The sequence below is a fragment of the Corella eumyota genome, chromosome 2 (assembly GCF_963082875.1).
Source record: "Corella eumyota chromosome 2, kaCorEumy4.1, whole genome shotgun sequence".
Classification (NCBI taxonomy): Eukaryota; Metazoa; Chordata; class Ascidiacea; order Phlebobranchia; family Corellidae; genus Corella; species Corella eumyota.
Window position 1 is genome coordinate 7,772,177 of NC_137491.1, and position 17,001 is coordinate 7,789,177.

The 17,001-nt window shown below is 30.5% G+C and overlaps 4 protein-coding genes across 5 annotated transcripts; 2 read left to right on the forward strand and 2 right to left on the reverse strand.

The window, feature by feature from the left end:
* Window positions 1–364: 364 nt before the first annotated feature.
* Window positions 365–8,059, forward strand: LOC145743681 (transcription factor COE1-like). Of its 2 annotated transcripts, none has more exons than XM_082561714.1 (14): window positions 365–510; window positions 1,270–1,429; window positions 1,545–1,608; window positions 2,048–2,103; window positions 2,199–2,272; window positions 2,355–2,423; window positions 3,453–3,652; window positions 4,629–4,759; window positions 4,878–5,004; window positions 5,090–5,178; window positions 5,320–5,596; window positions 5,766–5,990; window positions 6,458–6,637; window positions 6,839–8,059. In XM_082561714.1, exons 1-14 carry the CDS (start codon window positions 422–424, stop codon window positions 6,856–6,858), a joined length of 1,761 nt encoding a protein of 586 aa, XP_082417840.1. In that variant the 5' UTR covers window positions 365–421; the 3' UTR covers window positions 6,859–8,059. The 2 variants fall into 2 exon arrangements, with proteins under 2 accessions (XP_082417840.1, XP_082417841.1); XM_082561715.1 differs by having other exon boundaries at window positions 5,320–5,587.
* A 319-nt stretch (window positions 8,060–8,378) lies between these two features.
* LOC145743682 (uncharacterized) lies at window positions 8,379–12,136 on the reverse strand. The gene is made up of 9 exons (XM_082561716.1): window positions 12,088–12,136; window positions 11,727–11,947; window positions 10,983–11,155; window positions 10,628–10,750; window positions 10,002–10,161; window positions 9,672–9,845; window positions 9,403–9,542; window positions 8,725–8,878; window positions 8,379–8,604 (listed from the first exon to the last, which is right to left on the reverse strand). Exons 2-9 carry the CDS (start codon window positions 11,779–11,781, stop codon window positions 8,543–8,545), a joined length of 1,041 nt encoding a protein of 346 aa, XP_082417842.1. The 5' UTR covers window positions 11,782–11,947; window positions 12,088–12,136; the 3' UTR covers window positions 8,379–8,542.
* Window positions 12,137–13,723: 1,587 nt separating this feature from the next.
* LOC145743684 (sperm flagellar protein 1-like) lies at window positions 13,724–15,315 on the forward strand. Its single transcript, XM_082561718.1, has 6 exons — window positions 13,724–13,930; window positions 14,091–14,202; window positions 14,309–14,456; window positions 14,550–14,604; window positions 14,679–14,854; window positions 14,967–15,315. The coding sequence occupies exons 1-6, from the start codon at window positions 13,804–13,806 to the stop codon at window positions 15,096–15,098; spliced, it is 750 nt and encodes a 249-aa protein (XP_082417844.1). The 5' UTR covers window positions 13,724–13,803; the 3' UTR covers window positions 15,099–15,315.
* Window positions 15,307–16,736, reverse strand: LOC145743683 (galactosylgalactosylxylosylprotein 3-beta-glucuronosyltransferase I-like). The gene has a single exon (XM_082561717.1). It carries the CDS (start codon window positions 16,633–16,635, stop codon window positions 15,625–15,627), a length of 1,011 nt encoding a protein of 336 aa, XP_082417843.1. The 5' UTR covers window positions 16,636–16,736; the 3' UTR covers window positions 15,307–15,624.
* Window positions 16,737–17,001: the final 265 nt, after the last annotated feature.

The window sequence follows — 17,001 nt, forward strand, 5'->3', positions numbered from 1 at the left end:
GTTATGTTATTGGCAGTTAATTACAATGTCGTAGCTAAGTTCAAACAGGAAATTAATTTAATTGTTTCAAAATTTAAATATAATATTTGTCGTTTAGTTAGCGCGTTTTGTTATATTAATTTTCTCGCGAAAAATCGTCGTATTCAGTCGTTTTTTTATGCTTATTTAAAAAATGTAATATGTTTAAAGAATAGGTGATGATAATGATTTTTTACAAATTTTAACAACCAGGCAATAAGACAACTTTTGTCAGTTTTTGGTACATTAAAAAATGGAGTTATGTCTGTATGTGAATAAACCGACTCTATTTTTCGTTTTCATATTAAACATTTTATAAATTCGTTGGCTTTTTGTTTCAGATTTTTGTCATAATTTTTTTGTTCAAATTATTTTTTCATTAAAGTTTTTGTTTTAACTAAATATGACGTCACTGACCTCCCAACAACTGGTTTCATCACCAGCAATAAGAGGATGGATGCAAACCGGTCTTGTCGATACTTCCATGTCCAGGTAAGTTTTAAGTTTTTTTTTAATCTTGATTATATTTAAAAAAAAAAATTGAAAACATGTAAATTTTCCCATATTAGAATGTTTGACTACATTTCAAGTTTGTGATATTTTTTAAAATTTTATTACGGGGACATTGATTCATTAATTTTCATTTTTCAAAATTACAATCTTTCCCTGAAGGGTTAAGTTTTTTACTGGTTCGAAAGACGATGGGTCGCAAAGGTGAAAATTAAAAATGACAGCCGAGGGCCCCCCGAGGTTTCCGGGGCAGTAATTTATTTTACGGCAAACGTCAAATTGAAACATATCGATACAGAGTCGAGCAAAAGGCACAATGTCGTGTTAATAAATATTAGGATAATATTAAAAAGAATATTAATTACTGAGTATTTTTTGTTTCTTAATATTCTAATTTTGCAAAAGGCAAATTTAAAATCGGTCAGACAGAAGAAAGTTTTTTTCGAGTAATTGTTTGAATTATAAATTAACATTAAATTAAAAAGCTAGTAATCTTGTAATAAATTAACGGTATAGCCAACAACGTTATTTCGCAAGGATATAGAGAGTTAATTCTAGATTAATGGACTTACGCGATTTTGTTTAAAAAATCGTAATCCTAAGATGAAAAACATAAATCGTAAAAGCCAGTTGTAATTTACGTTAATAATCAGACAATAAATAAATAAATTAAATTATAAAAATTAAAAATATTAAATTATGAAATTATTTAAAATTGTAAGCAATATTTTATATTTTTAGCCCAAATGTAGGAATTCATAGAGCCCATTTTGAAAAACAACCACCAAGTAATTTAAGAAAAAGTAATTTTTTTCACTTTGTGTTGGCGTTGTACGATCGACAGGGACAACCTATTGAGATTGAAAGAAGTGCGTTCGTTGGATTTGTCGAAAATGAAACGGTATAAATTTATTTAATTACTCCTTATATATTTTAAAAATAAAAATATTGCAATACTTTTTGTAATTTCTTTATGGTAAATTCATATTTTTATTTAAAAAACTTAAATATTTTAGGAAGTTTCTGGCGAAAAAACGAACAATGGAATTCACTACAGATTACAACTCTTATACAGTACCGGTAAGGCCACATGTTTAACTTTTAAAATTAATTTAAAAAATAATTTGAGAACAGTTAATTTCGTTTTGCATACGCAATAGTCCCACAAGTAATAACAAAAAGCTGGTCACGTGACCACGAACATAATTGATCCACCGAAGAAACGAAATGACTTGATCGATTTCATTGATCTGCTGTTTAACGCCGTCCTGCATTATATTGGGTGACGGAACAGACTTTTATGCACATAAGAGACACTATAACATCTGTTAACTTTTGTCTCATGCAATACAGCGCTTTATTACCGCAGAAATATTGCTTAAGTTTGGCCGTACGATAATTTAAAATTGATGCCTGTTTTTATTTTCTTAAACAAATTTTGCCGTATTTAAAAACTATCTATTTGTTTTAAACAATTTTAATTTACAAGTTATTTTCTAAAAAGGATTTTTTTTTACAGGATTACGAATGGAGCAAGATGTATTCGTCCGACTTATTGATTCAGCAACAAAACAGGTAAAATTAACCTCCACTTATTCAAATTATACAGTTTGAACTTTTCCTATTTTTAATTGTAATAATAAAATTATATTAAAATATGTATTTTGCAGTCAATTATCTACGAGGGCCAGGATAAAAATCCCGAAATGAGAAGAGTTCTTTTAACACACGAAATAATGTGCAGGTAAATATCAAAACACACAATTCTTAAAATTTGTTTTAGCGGGAAAACTAAAGCATCCATTTTAATATATTTTTGTTTTTAGTCGCTGCTGTGATAAGAAAAGTTGTGGAAATAGAAATGAAACTCCGTCAGATCCCGTTGTTATAGAAAGGTAAACTATTTTATTATTGGAAATTTTAAACAAAAAAAAATTAAAATTAAGGATACTTAGTTCCCAAATTTTGATGCAGCCTATAATTTTTTTAAAACTTAATTTATAAAATGCGACAATGTAGTAAATAGTGGTAACAAAAAATTTCGGAAGTGATTAACTAAATTTTAGCAATTTCCAACAAATAAGCTGAAATATTAGCCCAAATCCAGGAAATAAAAACAGCAATCTGTCCGCAAGTCGCAGCAGATTATCGGCCATTTACTATTCTTTAATGGGACAAACTTGCTTACTATTAGCTACTTCGTTCCGCACATTAGGGCCCGTTGTTTAAAATTTATGCGGCATATGCTCGTACATGCTTTCCCCTTTTATGTCGCTAATTATTACCCGTAATGACTGTGACGAGCGGATCGAGATTTTTCGCTACAAACAAGAAGCGAGAACACTTAATTGTTTTATTATTGGACTAAAATGACAATATAAAAAATTTAATATTATAAGCATGATATTTTATTAAGTTTAGGTATTTTAATTTTTAAACTCGCTTGATTACCTACCCATGCGGTTTACATTATCAATACAAACTTTTCTGATTTAAAAATAACAATACGCATTGCTGAGCTTTTAAACATAAATTTGTTACAATAAAAACCGTTTTGCTTCGTTAAACCTGTCGCTCTGATGGCTAAAAATACTAAAATGTAATCAATTATTTATTTCATGTCGCTCGCTAAGCAGGAGAATCGGATAAAGAAAGAGGCAAAATGTAATTTTTAGAAAATTTTTGTAAAATCTGAAGAGATTTATTAACAACAAGATTTAACCTGATTACCGTTTTTGTTTTTATTAAAAACGGAAAATGTAAAAACCTTAAAGATGCCTACAAAAATGAAACAAAAAAAGCCATTTTTTGATTGACTCTGCTAAATAACATTGTTGCAACTCTTACTAACTATATTGAACCAAATGTTGATTTGGAAATAAAATGGCGATAATCTGTTAAACAATTAATATGTTTTATTTTAGATACTTTCTAAAGTTTTTCCTCAAATGCAACCAGAACTGTTTAAAGAACGCAGGCAACCCACGTGACATGCGAAGGTTTCAGGTCGTCGTGTCATCAACTGTGAGGGTCGATGGTCACGTGTTAGCAGTTTCTGATAACATGTTTGTGCACAACAACTCAAAACATGGAAGACGAGCCAAAAGAGTGGAGCCCACAGATGGTAAACATTTAAATAATATAATCTTAAATAAAATAAGTTTAGTCATTTAAAATTTGTTTACAATTCAATTTGTAAAATTCCTATGCTTAAACGACTCTGGTATAGATAAAAGAAAAAGTGTATAAAAAAAATTAGAGTTAAATTAGGCTAAGACTATTTGTAACTTAACCTAGGTTTTATATCTTAATGAATATCAATACCCAAGAGAAATTAACCCTTTTTAAAATCATTTCAAATATCACAAACGCAGTTAGTTGATATTTTGGTAAAACTAAACGCCTTTGGTCGTTTTAGAGTTTGTTGTGTCTGAAATATCTTTATTATTGTCAATAGGTTTCCTTATAATTAAATCAAATAAACTTTCAGTTGTTCTTGTCAATCAATTCCTTAATGTTTTTCACGTGACTAATATATACGTCACATAAATCTCTATTAGGGAAGAACTTTAATTGTTCATTGGACTAGGAACTTACCCTTTAAATTGATGAATCATTTTTAAAACAATTTGAGGACGCATGACGCTGACGTCAAAATTTAGTTCCATTTGAATTGATTTTAATAAATATAATCATATTATTTTAATTAACAAAATACTTCTAGTTTTTTGGCTTCCCTATCATTGATTAAGCACTAATTAAAGAATCAGAGAAATGTTTAAGGTAATCGCGGGAGAATACCGCAATCGAACCCGACAATTAAAGATCAAATTCCCGCAGGAATTTTGATTGTACACGAGGCCGGATTGATTTATGCCAATATACACACAGAACCATAGTTTTAAGAATCGTAGTAAAAGTATTGATTAACTATAGGACTACGCACCTATCTTGTAGCCCCATTGGGACAGTGCTATAGGTTCTTCATTTGTGGTTTCAATAATTAATTACTCGTATTCGATATACAAACCCGCGTTGCTGTAATCAAACATAAAACGATGCTTATTAACAGTGGGGCAAATGATTTCTTTTATGTTTAGCAACACCATCGATTAAGGCGATTAATCCTGCTGAAGGATGGACATCAGGAGGAGCTACAGTAATAATTGTTGGAGACAACTTCTTTGATGGAATCCAAGTCGTTTTTGGTTCGATGGTTGTTTGGAGTGAGGTAAGAGTTACAATATATCTTTAAACCTGAAAGTATTTTCTTTGCAAGCTTTGAATATATTTTTTAGCCTTGGTAATAAATTAATCGATTCTTTAACAGCTATGTTTTGTTTTTTTAGTTGATCACTCCTCACGCGATTCGAGTACAAACTCCACCACGCCACCTACCGGGTGTCGTTGAAGTCACGTTATCGTACAAAAACAAACAATTCTGCAGCGGTTCCCCAGGACGTTTTGTCTATACAGGTACTTTTAAAAAAAATAACAAGTAAAGTAGTTTTACATTAAGAACAAAAATTAAAAATCTTACTTACTTTTTAATATAATTTAGCTCTAAACGATCCAACACTTGATTATGGATTTCAAAGATTGCTAAAAACTGTTCCCAGACACCCCGGCGACCCTGAACGATTGCCCAAGGTAATATTTTATTAATATTTTTCAAGGTAATATTTTATCATTATATTTTATTATTATTTTTTAAGGTAATGTTTCATTATCAATATTTTAACAATTTAAAAAAAAAAAAAAAAAAAAAAAAACGAAACTGTTAACTTACAGGAGGTCATCCTCAAGCGAGCTGCTGACGTTATGGAAGCTGTAATCAGTCGAAACTACAATTCACATGGACAAATGGGGCAAGCACCCACTGTTACGCATCACCCATCTCATTTGGGACCACCACCAGGTCCTACGGGAAGTTTTGTGCCCCAGTCAGCGAGCGTTGCTATGGCAGCTGCAGCGATGAACGGTTATGCTGCCGCAGCGGCATCGACGCAATTTGCACCAACTGGGTTGGATCGATATGAGACTGCAGGGAGTGATTCAGGTTTGATAGGTTTGTTAACATTGGTTATTACTTTAGATAACACTTAACTATACTATTTAGTGATAAAATTTAAGTTATTGCATAGTGTGAGGTACATTTAGTTTAGCCATTGCAGTGATGCATAACCGAAATTATACAAGCCATGTGCATCTTTTTATAACGCTTTTTTACAATCTAGGTTACTCAAGGGGCAACAGCGTGTCTCCCAGAAACGGGTATTCCCCACAAGGAACACCTAATAGTGTTAACCCAGGCGTGATCGGAGGCTTGGGAATAACTGCAGTCGGGGCGGTACCAGCTCCCTCACCGTATAACTGTCCGCCTTCGTTTAACACTTATTCGACTCCGGGGCCAACTTTTACAAACATGACAAACTCTACCGGGATATTTAGCGGTTCAACACGTAAGTTAACTTGTTTAATTTGTTACTAAAACTACAATTTTAGTTGTACACTAACAACTTTAAAGTAATACTAGATAGTAGAGGCATAACACTATCAGTGCATTTGACCGAAAGCAATATCGTTGCAGTTTGCCACAATGAAAGTAGATGTTCGTTTTTGTTTAAACTAACGGACTTGCTAACATTGTGCAAAACTAGAACGACCTATCTACAAATCAAATAGCATATCGTATACCAGTCAAAACTATTTTTCTGTCTAAGTCTAATTAAAAAGGTTTATGTATAACTACGCCTGTATTTCTACTATAACTTTGCTGTAGAACAAGCGCACGTGCTTAAAAAATAATTGCAAAAATTTTTTTAGAGTTTCCAACTTTTAAAAAATTTCGAAATGCAAATATAAATTACTGGAAAAAGATCACTTATAAGGCAAGCTAAAAAAACTTTATCATCTTATTATTGTTTAGTTAATAATAGTCACAGTATGTCATCAACTCCACCAACTCCAGGAATTTTTAGTTTCTCTCCCGCAAACATGATAACTGGAATTAACAAGAAAAGTGCTTTTGCACCAGTGATTCGCCCTCACAATTCCACTTCCCCTCTAGCGCAAGCACCCGGTGGCATTGGATCAACTATTATGCACGGTATGTGAACCATAGATCTTGCAAGCTAAGAGCTGTGGTGTTTTATGAAGCGCCATATTTTTACACTTTTAAAATCATAAAAAAAACTGGACCATACCCATATATAAAGATTGATCTTAAAACAATACCTAAGCAAGTAAATTACATATCCTTAAGCGGAAACTTGATTTTTTTAAAACATTTAAATTTAATTTTTTTTAGCATTGAATGGATACAGCTAAGAGCCGGAAACTGAGGTCATATGCACGTGACAAGATATTTTAAGTTCCATTATCTAAGGTACAGGCATGTTATGCGAATAAGGCCCTTCATATTTTAATAAAATGACTTTTACTTTTTTTACCATGCAATATTTTGGGAAAATGCTATCTGTTTAACTCACCCAAAACAGTTTAAAAGGTTCTGATCGGGCGGAACGATTACTTTGTATATTATTTTTAAAGGATTGCCAAGGTCATATTGATATAAATCTAACATGGTAATCTGTATTACGACCTTTCCTAAAATGACAACATATCATCCATAGAATTTACATAACGCCTCAACTAATTAAATTTTTAACCACAAGTTTAAAACAAAACCCGTTTGAAAACGTTTTGCTTCCATTGAAACACTTTTTATTAAATTTTAAAATTTGATCGTTTTGAGATACAAATCTAAATTACTTTCATTTTTAGTCGGATCAATTTTATGTGGTCACGCGAGGAAATTGTATCACAATATTGCCCTAATCATTTGACCCTTTTTGACATTTTTTATCTTTTGTGTAATCTTTTATGCATATCATGATAGAAAACGAAACATGCGATCGAATGGTGATGGTACGTTGTATTTTTAGCACAAAATGAACATGTAGGCATTTTAAAAGGAACCCAATTATTAAATTAAAGACAATATTGTTTATGTTGTTAACCAAGTTGGGAAATTCCTGTCGATACCGCAATTAAGATAGGGAAAACCGCAAATAAAATATTGCCCGATGATTCACAAAATCTTGGTGTAATCTTAGCGATCTTATCTAAATCGTGATTGGCCCAGCGTTATGTCACGTGATTCTACGTTTGGTTAACCCAAATTTAAAAATATTTATAAAAAAATATCGGTTTGTAATTTGTTATAAAAACAAACACTCCGACACATGTTTGTAATACACTGAACAGTGATACGTCCATCGAAAATTCATGTTTCTCGAGTTTTGTCAACACTTTATAGATATCTATCAAACCAAGTTAATGTAAACTGATAAATTTTCGTTGAAATGGTTTTCTATTTTTGTACTTTTTTTTTTTTCAGCAATATTGTGCAATTTTTATCAAATGTTATTTTTCTAACAATTGCGTTTTAATTTTTAGTTTGCATCAAATGCAAATCAAAAAATTTTTAAACACTAACAAGATGTAAAGTTTTTGTTTTTTGATGATATAAAATAATTATTTTGTATTAATTCAGGGATATTTAAAACAAACTTATTGCCCTGTCTTTTGTAGGTTTTGATTTCTTTGTATATAATTATGTTTTTAGTTAAGATTTAATTTACTGTTGCATGTTTTTTTACTTAAACTTGCCAATAAAATATTAATTTGCAGTAAACCATAAAATAAATTTCTTTTAGGTGGATGAGTTTATATCTTTATACTTTAAGCAGGTCTCAAGTAACTTTTTTTTTAATAAAGCAACGTACTAAACATACTTTTTAATTGAACACTAGGACCATCAATCTGTTAGGATTAATTTACGAAAGTTGCTATATATATATTTTTTTATTATGACCAACATACATTACAAGCAATAACTAAACAAAAAGCAATATTATTCCGAAAGCAATAAAATACTTTGTAAAACAATAAAAATCCAAAAAAGTTACTCAAGCGCGATAATATATTTTACAATGCGGTGCTGTGCGTTTTAAAATCGTGTGACCATTCTTTGGGTTGTTGCCTCTTCCTTTGCTCTGTCATTTTCTTGGGCTAAAAAATAAAAATTTAAATTTCTAATATAACGCAATAGGAATTGAACTAATAATATAACAACTAAAAATGTTAAGTTAATCTTGCATTTTAAGTTAGTTATAAAAAGAAAAAGTTTACCTGTTCGACCTACTACTGGTCGGGAGCCAACACCACGCACATTGTCACTGTCCAAAGCTGCAATTGAAATCCGGTATTGCTTTCTACTCTCCAATCCGGTAACAAATCCCATAAAAAGGTTGTCCAACACAAAATCGTATTCGAAACTGGCCGTCTTAAAATAAAACAGTGTTAATTTTAAGGAGCTTTAAAACATAAGTTTGGGTTACTATATGTTTAACATGTTAGGACTGAAAGGACGACGAAGGGATCCCTATAAATCACTGTAAACAAATAGCGTTAAAGTGACCTTTAAAGGCTATCTGATTACTCGATATCACATTTTTTACACCAATTCGTTGCATATATAGGGTGCATGTCAGCACAGAAACCTTGCTAGTTAAGCACAACATAGAAGTTCTGTTTAGACAAGATGTTATCTCATTAAAGGCCACGAAATATGATTACTACCTAAGATTTAATGGTTGGTGACGCGAAAATTCGTAGTAGATGATTTATTGTTTTTAGGTGAAAATATTTAAGGTCGACACTTAAAACTATTCAAACTCTTTTTAATTTTGTTAAACCTAATTAAATCTACCATCAATAAAACGATACATAATCATCTTTAAAGGTCAGTGTGACGAGATGATTGCTATACTACCGAAGATTTCAAAATTTAAAAAAGAAAGTGTTTACCGGCACTGCTTGACCTGTAGCAACGTCTGTCACAGATTCAATGACGTAGTCTTCAGCTGAGAGAATTCCTTCGAATTCGATTTCAATCGTATCTTGTCGAGTTCCATCATTTACTACCCGAACATTTTTAGGTGCTTTAACTAAATAAAAGTAAAAACAATTTTGATCAAGTATTGAATTAAATAATTTATTAAAACACCCAAGTTTTAACAATGTTTTATTTTGTGAGGTATTGAGTATTTTAATAACAGTTAACCGAAGAAACTTACGAACGCAAGTTGGAATATCTCTAGACCATTTTCGTTGCACGCACATTGTGTACCAAGGCCCTTTTCGTAAGAAATCTCCATTACATTGAAAGAAGCAAGCACTTCGCGGTGAATTGAATCGACTACAAGAAAAGTTGCCAGCCGAGTGGAAGTCGAGAATCACTTCACAAGATCCTTAATGTCAAACAATTAGTTTTCCAAAATGTTAAAGCAAAGTATAAAAAAAAACATTTGTTAATTTATATGTACAGTAAGACTTAGACTATCTTTCCATGCATGTGTTTCAATTTAAAAGCTTTAAATTAAGAGTTAGCTTAGAATGATCTATACCTGGGCAATCTTTTTCATCCGAGCCATCCTGGCAATCCTTCTTTTTATCACACCACCAAGATTCATCAATACACTCAGTCACATTAGACTCGCAAGTAAACTTACCGATACCACATTCTCCTATAGGAGTTGGTTGACTAGGCGCCACTGTTGTTGTTGTCTAAAAAATTAAAATTTATTTTAAACGAAGCATTTTTTACAAACAACGAATTGCTGAATCAACGTTGTGACAACAATGTGTACGTGCATTTCAACTTCAACCAACGGATTATTTTTAACGCAATATTTTCACGATTCCTTACAAGAAAGGTAAACATTAACTGTATCTAATAACCGCAAATTTGCAAAATACAATTTCTACTAATCTGTCAAAATATTATGATCTCCATAATGATTTGAGTCAAGAGATAAAATCTAGAAAAATCGGAATAGTTAATCTACAATAAACAAATAACAGTCCAATGTTATTGCCACCGTAAAAAACATGATTTTGCAGTTGTCCCCATAAACATGTTTTTAACCAATTTATTCCCTAAATATAGACCAAATGCAAACAACACTTTCGAGTAACCCGCGGAAATTTAGCGGAATTAACCTTTTTCTTTAATTTTTTTCTGAAAACTTACGGTGGTCATTGGTCTTCCGAAAGTTTGAGTTCTGCCAGGTCGACCAAATTTACTCAGGGAACCATCTTTACCAACGCATTGAACTTGCACCCCGTATACTGTGTACAACGAAAGATCGCGAATCTACAACAAAATAAAATGTTAACATTATGAGAATTGCTATATGAAAAAAAACTTATTTGATCAAAAACGGATAAATATTTTATTTTAAGATTGGTTTTTAGTATAACTTTTTTTACATCTTTAACAAATTTTAATTTACAAAATCGCATTTTAGTAAAATGTTTGGTCTTATTTCCAAACTTTAGTTTTAAGAATTGAGTCATCGTTAAAAATAATGTAAATTGTCATTTACCACAAGATATTCGTCAGTGACGTTTTCGTATTCCCTCATCGGTATTTTGGAATACTTTTCGTACAAGTTAACGTTGTACATATGAGCGTTGGCGGGACCAGACCACGTAACTTTGAAACCGGTTGGGCGAACATCAGCCCATCTTATTTTAGTGTTAGTGGGAGGATCAATCTCTAAACATGAAAATATTTTTTTTACAAATTGCAATAAATTATTTTTTTTTAAACTTTTTAAATTATTAATTTTTATTTTATATCACAAATTTATTGCACGAAGTACGTATAACCCTATGCAATCCCGCCGTTTATAATTATAAAGACGTTATATTATTATAATTATAAAGACGTTATATTATTGAACTGTCGTTAACGAAATAGCAATAAGTCTTTAATTAATTGTACGTCATAATAGATCGTCGGAAAAACCACTTAAAGCATGTGACGTAGAAGTTTTATGCAATTTAAACGACGGGTTTAATGGTGATGTAGTTTAACTCAACTGACATCGACATTCGAAATAAATTAGTTACAATTTAATTTATTTATCTTGTTTTAAAAAAAATATATTATTTTTACTACATTACAAATTTAATTTTAAAAGTTAACGTATTTATTTTTCGCGCAAAAAAAAAACTTAGTTTTTTTAGGCTGCATTAAAAAAATAATTATTCTTGTTAAGCAAAAAAATTTACGATATGTAAAAGGCTAAATTTAAAATTAAAAAAATTAAATATTTTTTACTTACGTGTTTGAGCGTGCACTAATGCGAACAAAAAGATTGCAAAAACTAGTCGCAACATTACTTATTTCTTTAGTTTCTTTGTTGTAGAACTGTTCAAGACTAAGTATTGCGCAGAATGAATTTACTTCGTTGTTCCTCTTGTATTTATAAGGTACGAAGGGCGTAGCAGGTTGCCTTTAGCGTTTACTGATTGGTTCGAATTTCGCAAACTTTCACGATCTAATCTAAAAAAAAGGAAAAAGTTTTAGAAATATTATAAAAATCGTTACAACCAATTAACATTTAAAAAGAAAATTTCATAAATTTAATTTTTGTAAGGGTTTAGCGTTTTAGAAAACACCTATTACAAAATTATTTTTTCTACCTGTTTTTAAATTTGTATTGTTGTCCTGACTTTACTTGGTTGGTTGATTTGTAAAAATATGATTTTTATTAATTAGTTTGCTGTTTATATAGCAAATTAAAATAGGTAAGTGGGTGTTACACGTTTAAGAAAAAATAGATTTGATCAGCATGGAAATACCACAAAATAATAAGTTGTCGCCGTCAACAATTTTCTCCCGTTCCCAAAAATAAAAACCACTTTATTAAAAAACAAAAAATATTTGTTAGCTCTTATGAATTATTTTATTATTGCTGACATCCGAAATGAATCACGATATATTTATTATCGACAAAAATCAGCCGGAAGAGATATAGATAGGTATGACCGATGCAAATTTTCTAACGTCATCATCGCCTCACAAAGTTAGAGAAAGTTGGCGATCAACAGATTTTAAGCCAATGAAAATGTACTTGACTTGTAAAAGAGCATTGTTCATGCAGCTGCTATAATTACATGTTGTCATGAAATACAAAACCGCTTAAGCTTAAATGGAAAACCACATCATACTAATTTGTATTAGGATATTGAAACCAAAATCGACAAAAACTGGTTTAAGGTTGTCCTGGGATTAGGTTGATTTTGCTTGTTTAACAACATACTATTTATCGTGATTGTAAGCTACGTGTTTGCTAATTGCAATTTGCGGAAAAAGTGTTATATCATTTAAATTATGTTTTACATAACTTTGTTGCATCTTCACATACAGCATTGTGCTAACAAAATAAGCTGGCCATATGACGTAATATTAAATGCCAATCGTAAGTGGTCTCTTTAAACCGAATTCTAACACAAAAGTCCCAGTGTAGATAAGTAACCAAAGATTTTTTGTTTTTAAAACCTTTTCATCGAAATTTAAATCGCATTTTGCCGAACTTGTAAGGCTATATGGATAAGCTACAGTATTCAAAGGTTAATCTATTTGTTTAAGGTTAATATGTTGCCACCTACAAAAGAATGAGAATAAAAAATATGGCATTTCACTATAACAAACAATTTTCTTTAAATAAATATATTTCGCTTTTCCAAGCGTAAATTCCAACTTAAGATTTACACCTAGAAAAACCTTGTTGCGCATGATGTTGCTTACGCATGTAATATCCAACCGCATATAATAAAACTACTTACATTGTAATTTAAGCGGATTTTTTGACTAATTTAAAATAATACCCATCACGTTAAAAATTTTATAGGTTAAACTTAGTTACCTTGGAAATTTACATAAAAATATTAATAGCAAACAATCAGCTAAAAAAACTTTGTAGCCGGTTACCACCACGTTTTGTAACATAGCAAACGGACGCCATTTTTATATAAACAAAGACAGAAAGAGAAAATAAGATTTTAAAATAAGTTAATATTACGTTAATAAAGTGCAAATTTAAAGATTTTCTGCCTTATATGTCCTTATTTATAATGTAATAAATTACTCTTAAAAAGCCTGAATAATGCTGTCTAAACGGGATCGTAAAATGTGTTCACGTTTTAAAAAAAATAAAAAATTATTTACTATTTTAGTCCGTTGGTTTTGTTGAGGTTTGAAGTAAAAACTCCAAGTTTGTTTCTACTTATTATTGTAACAATATATAGCTATACATTATTAGGTTGTTTCCTTTGTATTTTTAGTAATCAATTATTAATGTAAATTGACCTTAAATATATGTGAATACCTGTTTTTTGTGCCGTTTTAATTTTTACATGGTAATGATGTCATCTTATGAAGGTGAGCTAGATGAAGAAGCATTACAAGCTTTGTTTGCTTGGATAGATCAAGTTCCTTTATCAAGAAAAAAGAAAAATATAAACCGGGACTTTAGTGATGGTCGTAAGTAAATTAATATATGAATTTATTTCAACAATGTATAAATTGTAGTCTTCTCAGTTAATTTTTATTACTTAGAATGCCATGGTAAGGTATAATAGCCTATTTTTCTTAAAGCCTAGTTTGTAAGCTGCTAAAAGTTTAAATGTGTTATTTATTAAAGTTCTTGTTGCTGAAATACTGATGCATTTCTTTCCACGAATAGTGGAGATCCATAATTATGTATCAGCAAGTTCAATAGGTCAAAAATTAAATAATTGGGGAACACTTAACAGGTAAAACTATTTAAACATTAGGCACCAAATTTAAATGCAAAATGCTATCATTTAAATTAAAAGCAGAGCAAAATAAAAAGGGTTAAATAACTCAACTTGAATTTAGAAAAATACTTTCAAAAATGAACTACACTATTCCACAAGATGTTATGAGAAAACTGGCAGAGTGTTCACCTGGTGTGATTGAAGTTTTCTTGTATGGTTTGTGGCAGAAAATTGAGGCATACCAGGCTAAGTTAAGGAAAGGAACAACTGTAAGTTAAAAAGCACATTTAAAACTTTTCTTTTTCTTACATTAATACTCCTCTAATCAGATATGATATTCTAATTTTTTATTCCTTTTTTAGACTGGTTACACTCCAGAGAGTATGCCCTATTACAATGCTAGAACTGAGAAAAAACGTTAGTAAACGATTAATATAATAAATTTAAATATGTAAGGCTCAAATAAATTTTTTTTTCTTACTCTAATTTAGCTCAAACTAACCTGGAGATTGAAAATACTCCTCATTCACAACCTCAACCAACTGAATATGCAGTTAAAAATCCAATTCCTCTCGACCAATTAAAATTGGGAGGATTGGACTCTCAAACCAGACTTATATTGGAAGAAAAGGAACAAGCTTTACTGGCATCCCAAGAAACTGTACAGGCAAGTCAAATAAAACTTAGTTAAAAATATACTTTCATAGTCAAAGGATTATACTAACCTCGTATTTGACGTATAATAATATGAAACAATTGAACATGGAATTCATATTTAGATCCTTCAAGTTAAAATCCGGCGACTTGAACATCTTCTTCACTTAAAAGATCTTCGTCTTCAAGACATGGAACAGCGATTAACCCGGTTTGATTCCGTTTCCACACTTCAGTCAGCAAACCAGAGACATTAAAAATATTTTTTTACACTTTTTGTTTAAAACCTATTGTACTAATTAAAAGTAGAATGTTTTTAATATTACTATATGTGTTGTTTGTTGTGTGTTTGTTTAATTGTTGTATTTAAAATTACTTTTTCATTTATATACTTTTCAAATAATTCCAAAATTTAACAAACTTTATAAACTTGAAAATATTTTATTATCCAATATAAATTTATGTTCCACTAAATTAGATTGTTTCATAATATTTTAAAGCAATTATTAAAAATTTTAAAACATGTAAGTACAATTTTGTTTATACATTCACAGTTATCATTAAACAAAATAATAATTTTCTTAAAATTTAAACTTTTTGTGATATAATATAATACTATAATTAAAACACAAAAAAAGAAATAACATTAACAACTTTTAAATAATGTATAATTTGGTAAAACAGCATGTGTACAAGTAAATTTTTAACAACATTGTTCCTCAGAATTCTCATCTTGGATAGTAGCCACCATTATTAACAACAAAGCTGTTGAGATTCTGGATTTCAAACTTCAATGTTTGGATTTGAAGGTTTTCCAAGTTTTATTAACTTTTCCTCTTGTTTCATTGGAGGTTTTTCAGTTCTAGTATGCCATACTAACACCTCATTACATTCATTGGCTTTTGATTCTGCATCTTTAATAGTAAGACCCAATCCGGATAAAAATGAAGATTCCTGGTAGCCTCTACCCACACTGTTAGAAAACCATAGCTGGTTAAATTTAAATATTAGTTCCAAGTTAATCGCAAAACCAGCCATGTCAATTGGAAACGGTCTTTCTGGTTTCCATGCTGTATACCACTTAAGAACTTGACCATTTTTGCATTCCCCGGGTCCTTCAAATTTTAAAGCCCCACTTAGACCAACAGGCCATGCAGACAATTTCTTAGTAAATCTCATTTCTTCAAATATTTTTAGAGAGTATGTGTTATCGTCATCAAGAAAATAAAGCACAGCTTGTTCACTAGACTTCACATTTTCTCGAATCCACTTAAGTCCAGCATTTCTTTGAGCCACACCTCTTGGCAATAACCAGTTCGGATCTGAATGTTTTAATTTAAAATCTGGGTCAGTCAAAGCATTTAGGTGTGTGGATTTAACTCCACAAGTTTTCAAAAAGTTTGTCACCAATGTTGTTTTTTGTTTAGAATCTTCCACTATAATCCAATGAAAGTTGGGCACATGAAGCAATGTTTGGGATAACCTTGTTAAATCGGCCTTTTGCGTCCATCTCGCATAGGTTGGTGTAATTGCATAAATGGTTGGTAAATCTTTGTTAAAATTTCTTTCAATAAAGTTCGAGGATAATGGGTATTTATTTTGTAAGGATTGTTTTAAAGTTTTTACTTTATTCACCATCTCTATATTTTGATTCTGCTGTTGTTTAATTGAAAAGTCAGCTAGATGATGAGCGTTGTTAGTGGGTGACATTAATTTAATAAAACATAATAGAGACATCACCGTGAAATTAGCAGTTAACAAAAAACGAATGCTGTATACGGTTCGAATTTTCATTTTTGTTTGCAATATTGTTACAGGCAGAAACAAAAATTACTATCTATATTTGTGTGTTGAAAGGTTATTTAATTTCAGTTTAATTGTGAGTGGCCTCACATTACCACAGCAACCTTTTGCTACAAGTAATCTGGAAAATAAGTCGTAATCACATGAATACGCTCTAACGAAAATAAACTTTTTGCTATTACCGTTGTTGTGACATCACAATAAAAAAATGTAGGTATCTTTATTACCTGTAGCTCATAAAAATTATTTTTTTATTTTTTTTATTTTTATTTGTAATGTTTTAATTAGTTGTACATATTGCGCACACCTTTTTTATAACAAAAACTAAGAGTTTATTAATAAAAAAGATTATTCATC

Coding starts and splice junctions, on each gene's coding strand:
- LOC145743681 (XM_082561714.1), top strand. CDS start 422: ATGACGTCACTGACCTCCCAACAACTGGTTTCATCACCAGCAATAAGA. Junction 511..1,269: donor GTCGATACTTCCATGTCCAG/GTAAGTTTTAAG, acceptor TTATATTTTTAG/CCCAAATGTAGGAATTCATA. Junction 2,273..2,354: donor ACACACGAAATAATGTGCAG/GTAAATATCAAA, acceptor TTTTGTTTTTAG/TCGCTGCTGTGATAAGAAAA.
- LOC145743682 (XM_082561716.1), bottom strand. CDS start 11,781: ATGTTGCGACTAGTTTTTGCAATCTTTTTGTTCGCATTAGTGCACGCT. Junction 11,156..11,726: donor ATTAGTGCACGCTCAAACAC/GTAAGTAAAAAA, acceptor TTTCATGTTTAG/AGATTGATCCTCCCACTAAC. Junction 8,605..8,724: donor ACCAGTAGTAGGTCGAACAG/GTAAACTTTTTC, acceptor TTTATTTTTTAG/CCCAAGAAAATGACAGAGCA.
- LOC145743684 (XM_082561718.1), top strand. CDS start 13,804: ATGGTAATGATGTCATCTTATGAAGGTGAGCTAGATGAAGAAGCATTA. Junction 13,931..14,090: donor CCGGGACTTTAGTGATGGTC/GTAAGTAAATTA, acceptor TATTTATTAAAG/TTCTTGTTGCTGAAATACTG. Junction 14,203..14,308: donor AATTGGGGAACACTTAACAG/GTAAAACTATTT, acceptor ACTTGAATTTAG/AAAAATACTTTCAAAAATGA.
- LOC145743683 (XM_082561717.1), bottom strand. CDS start 16,635: ATGAAAATTCGAACCGTATACAGCATTCGTTTTTTGTTAACTGCTAAT.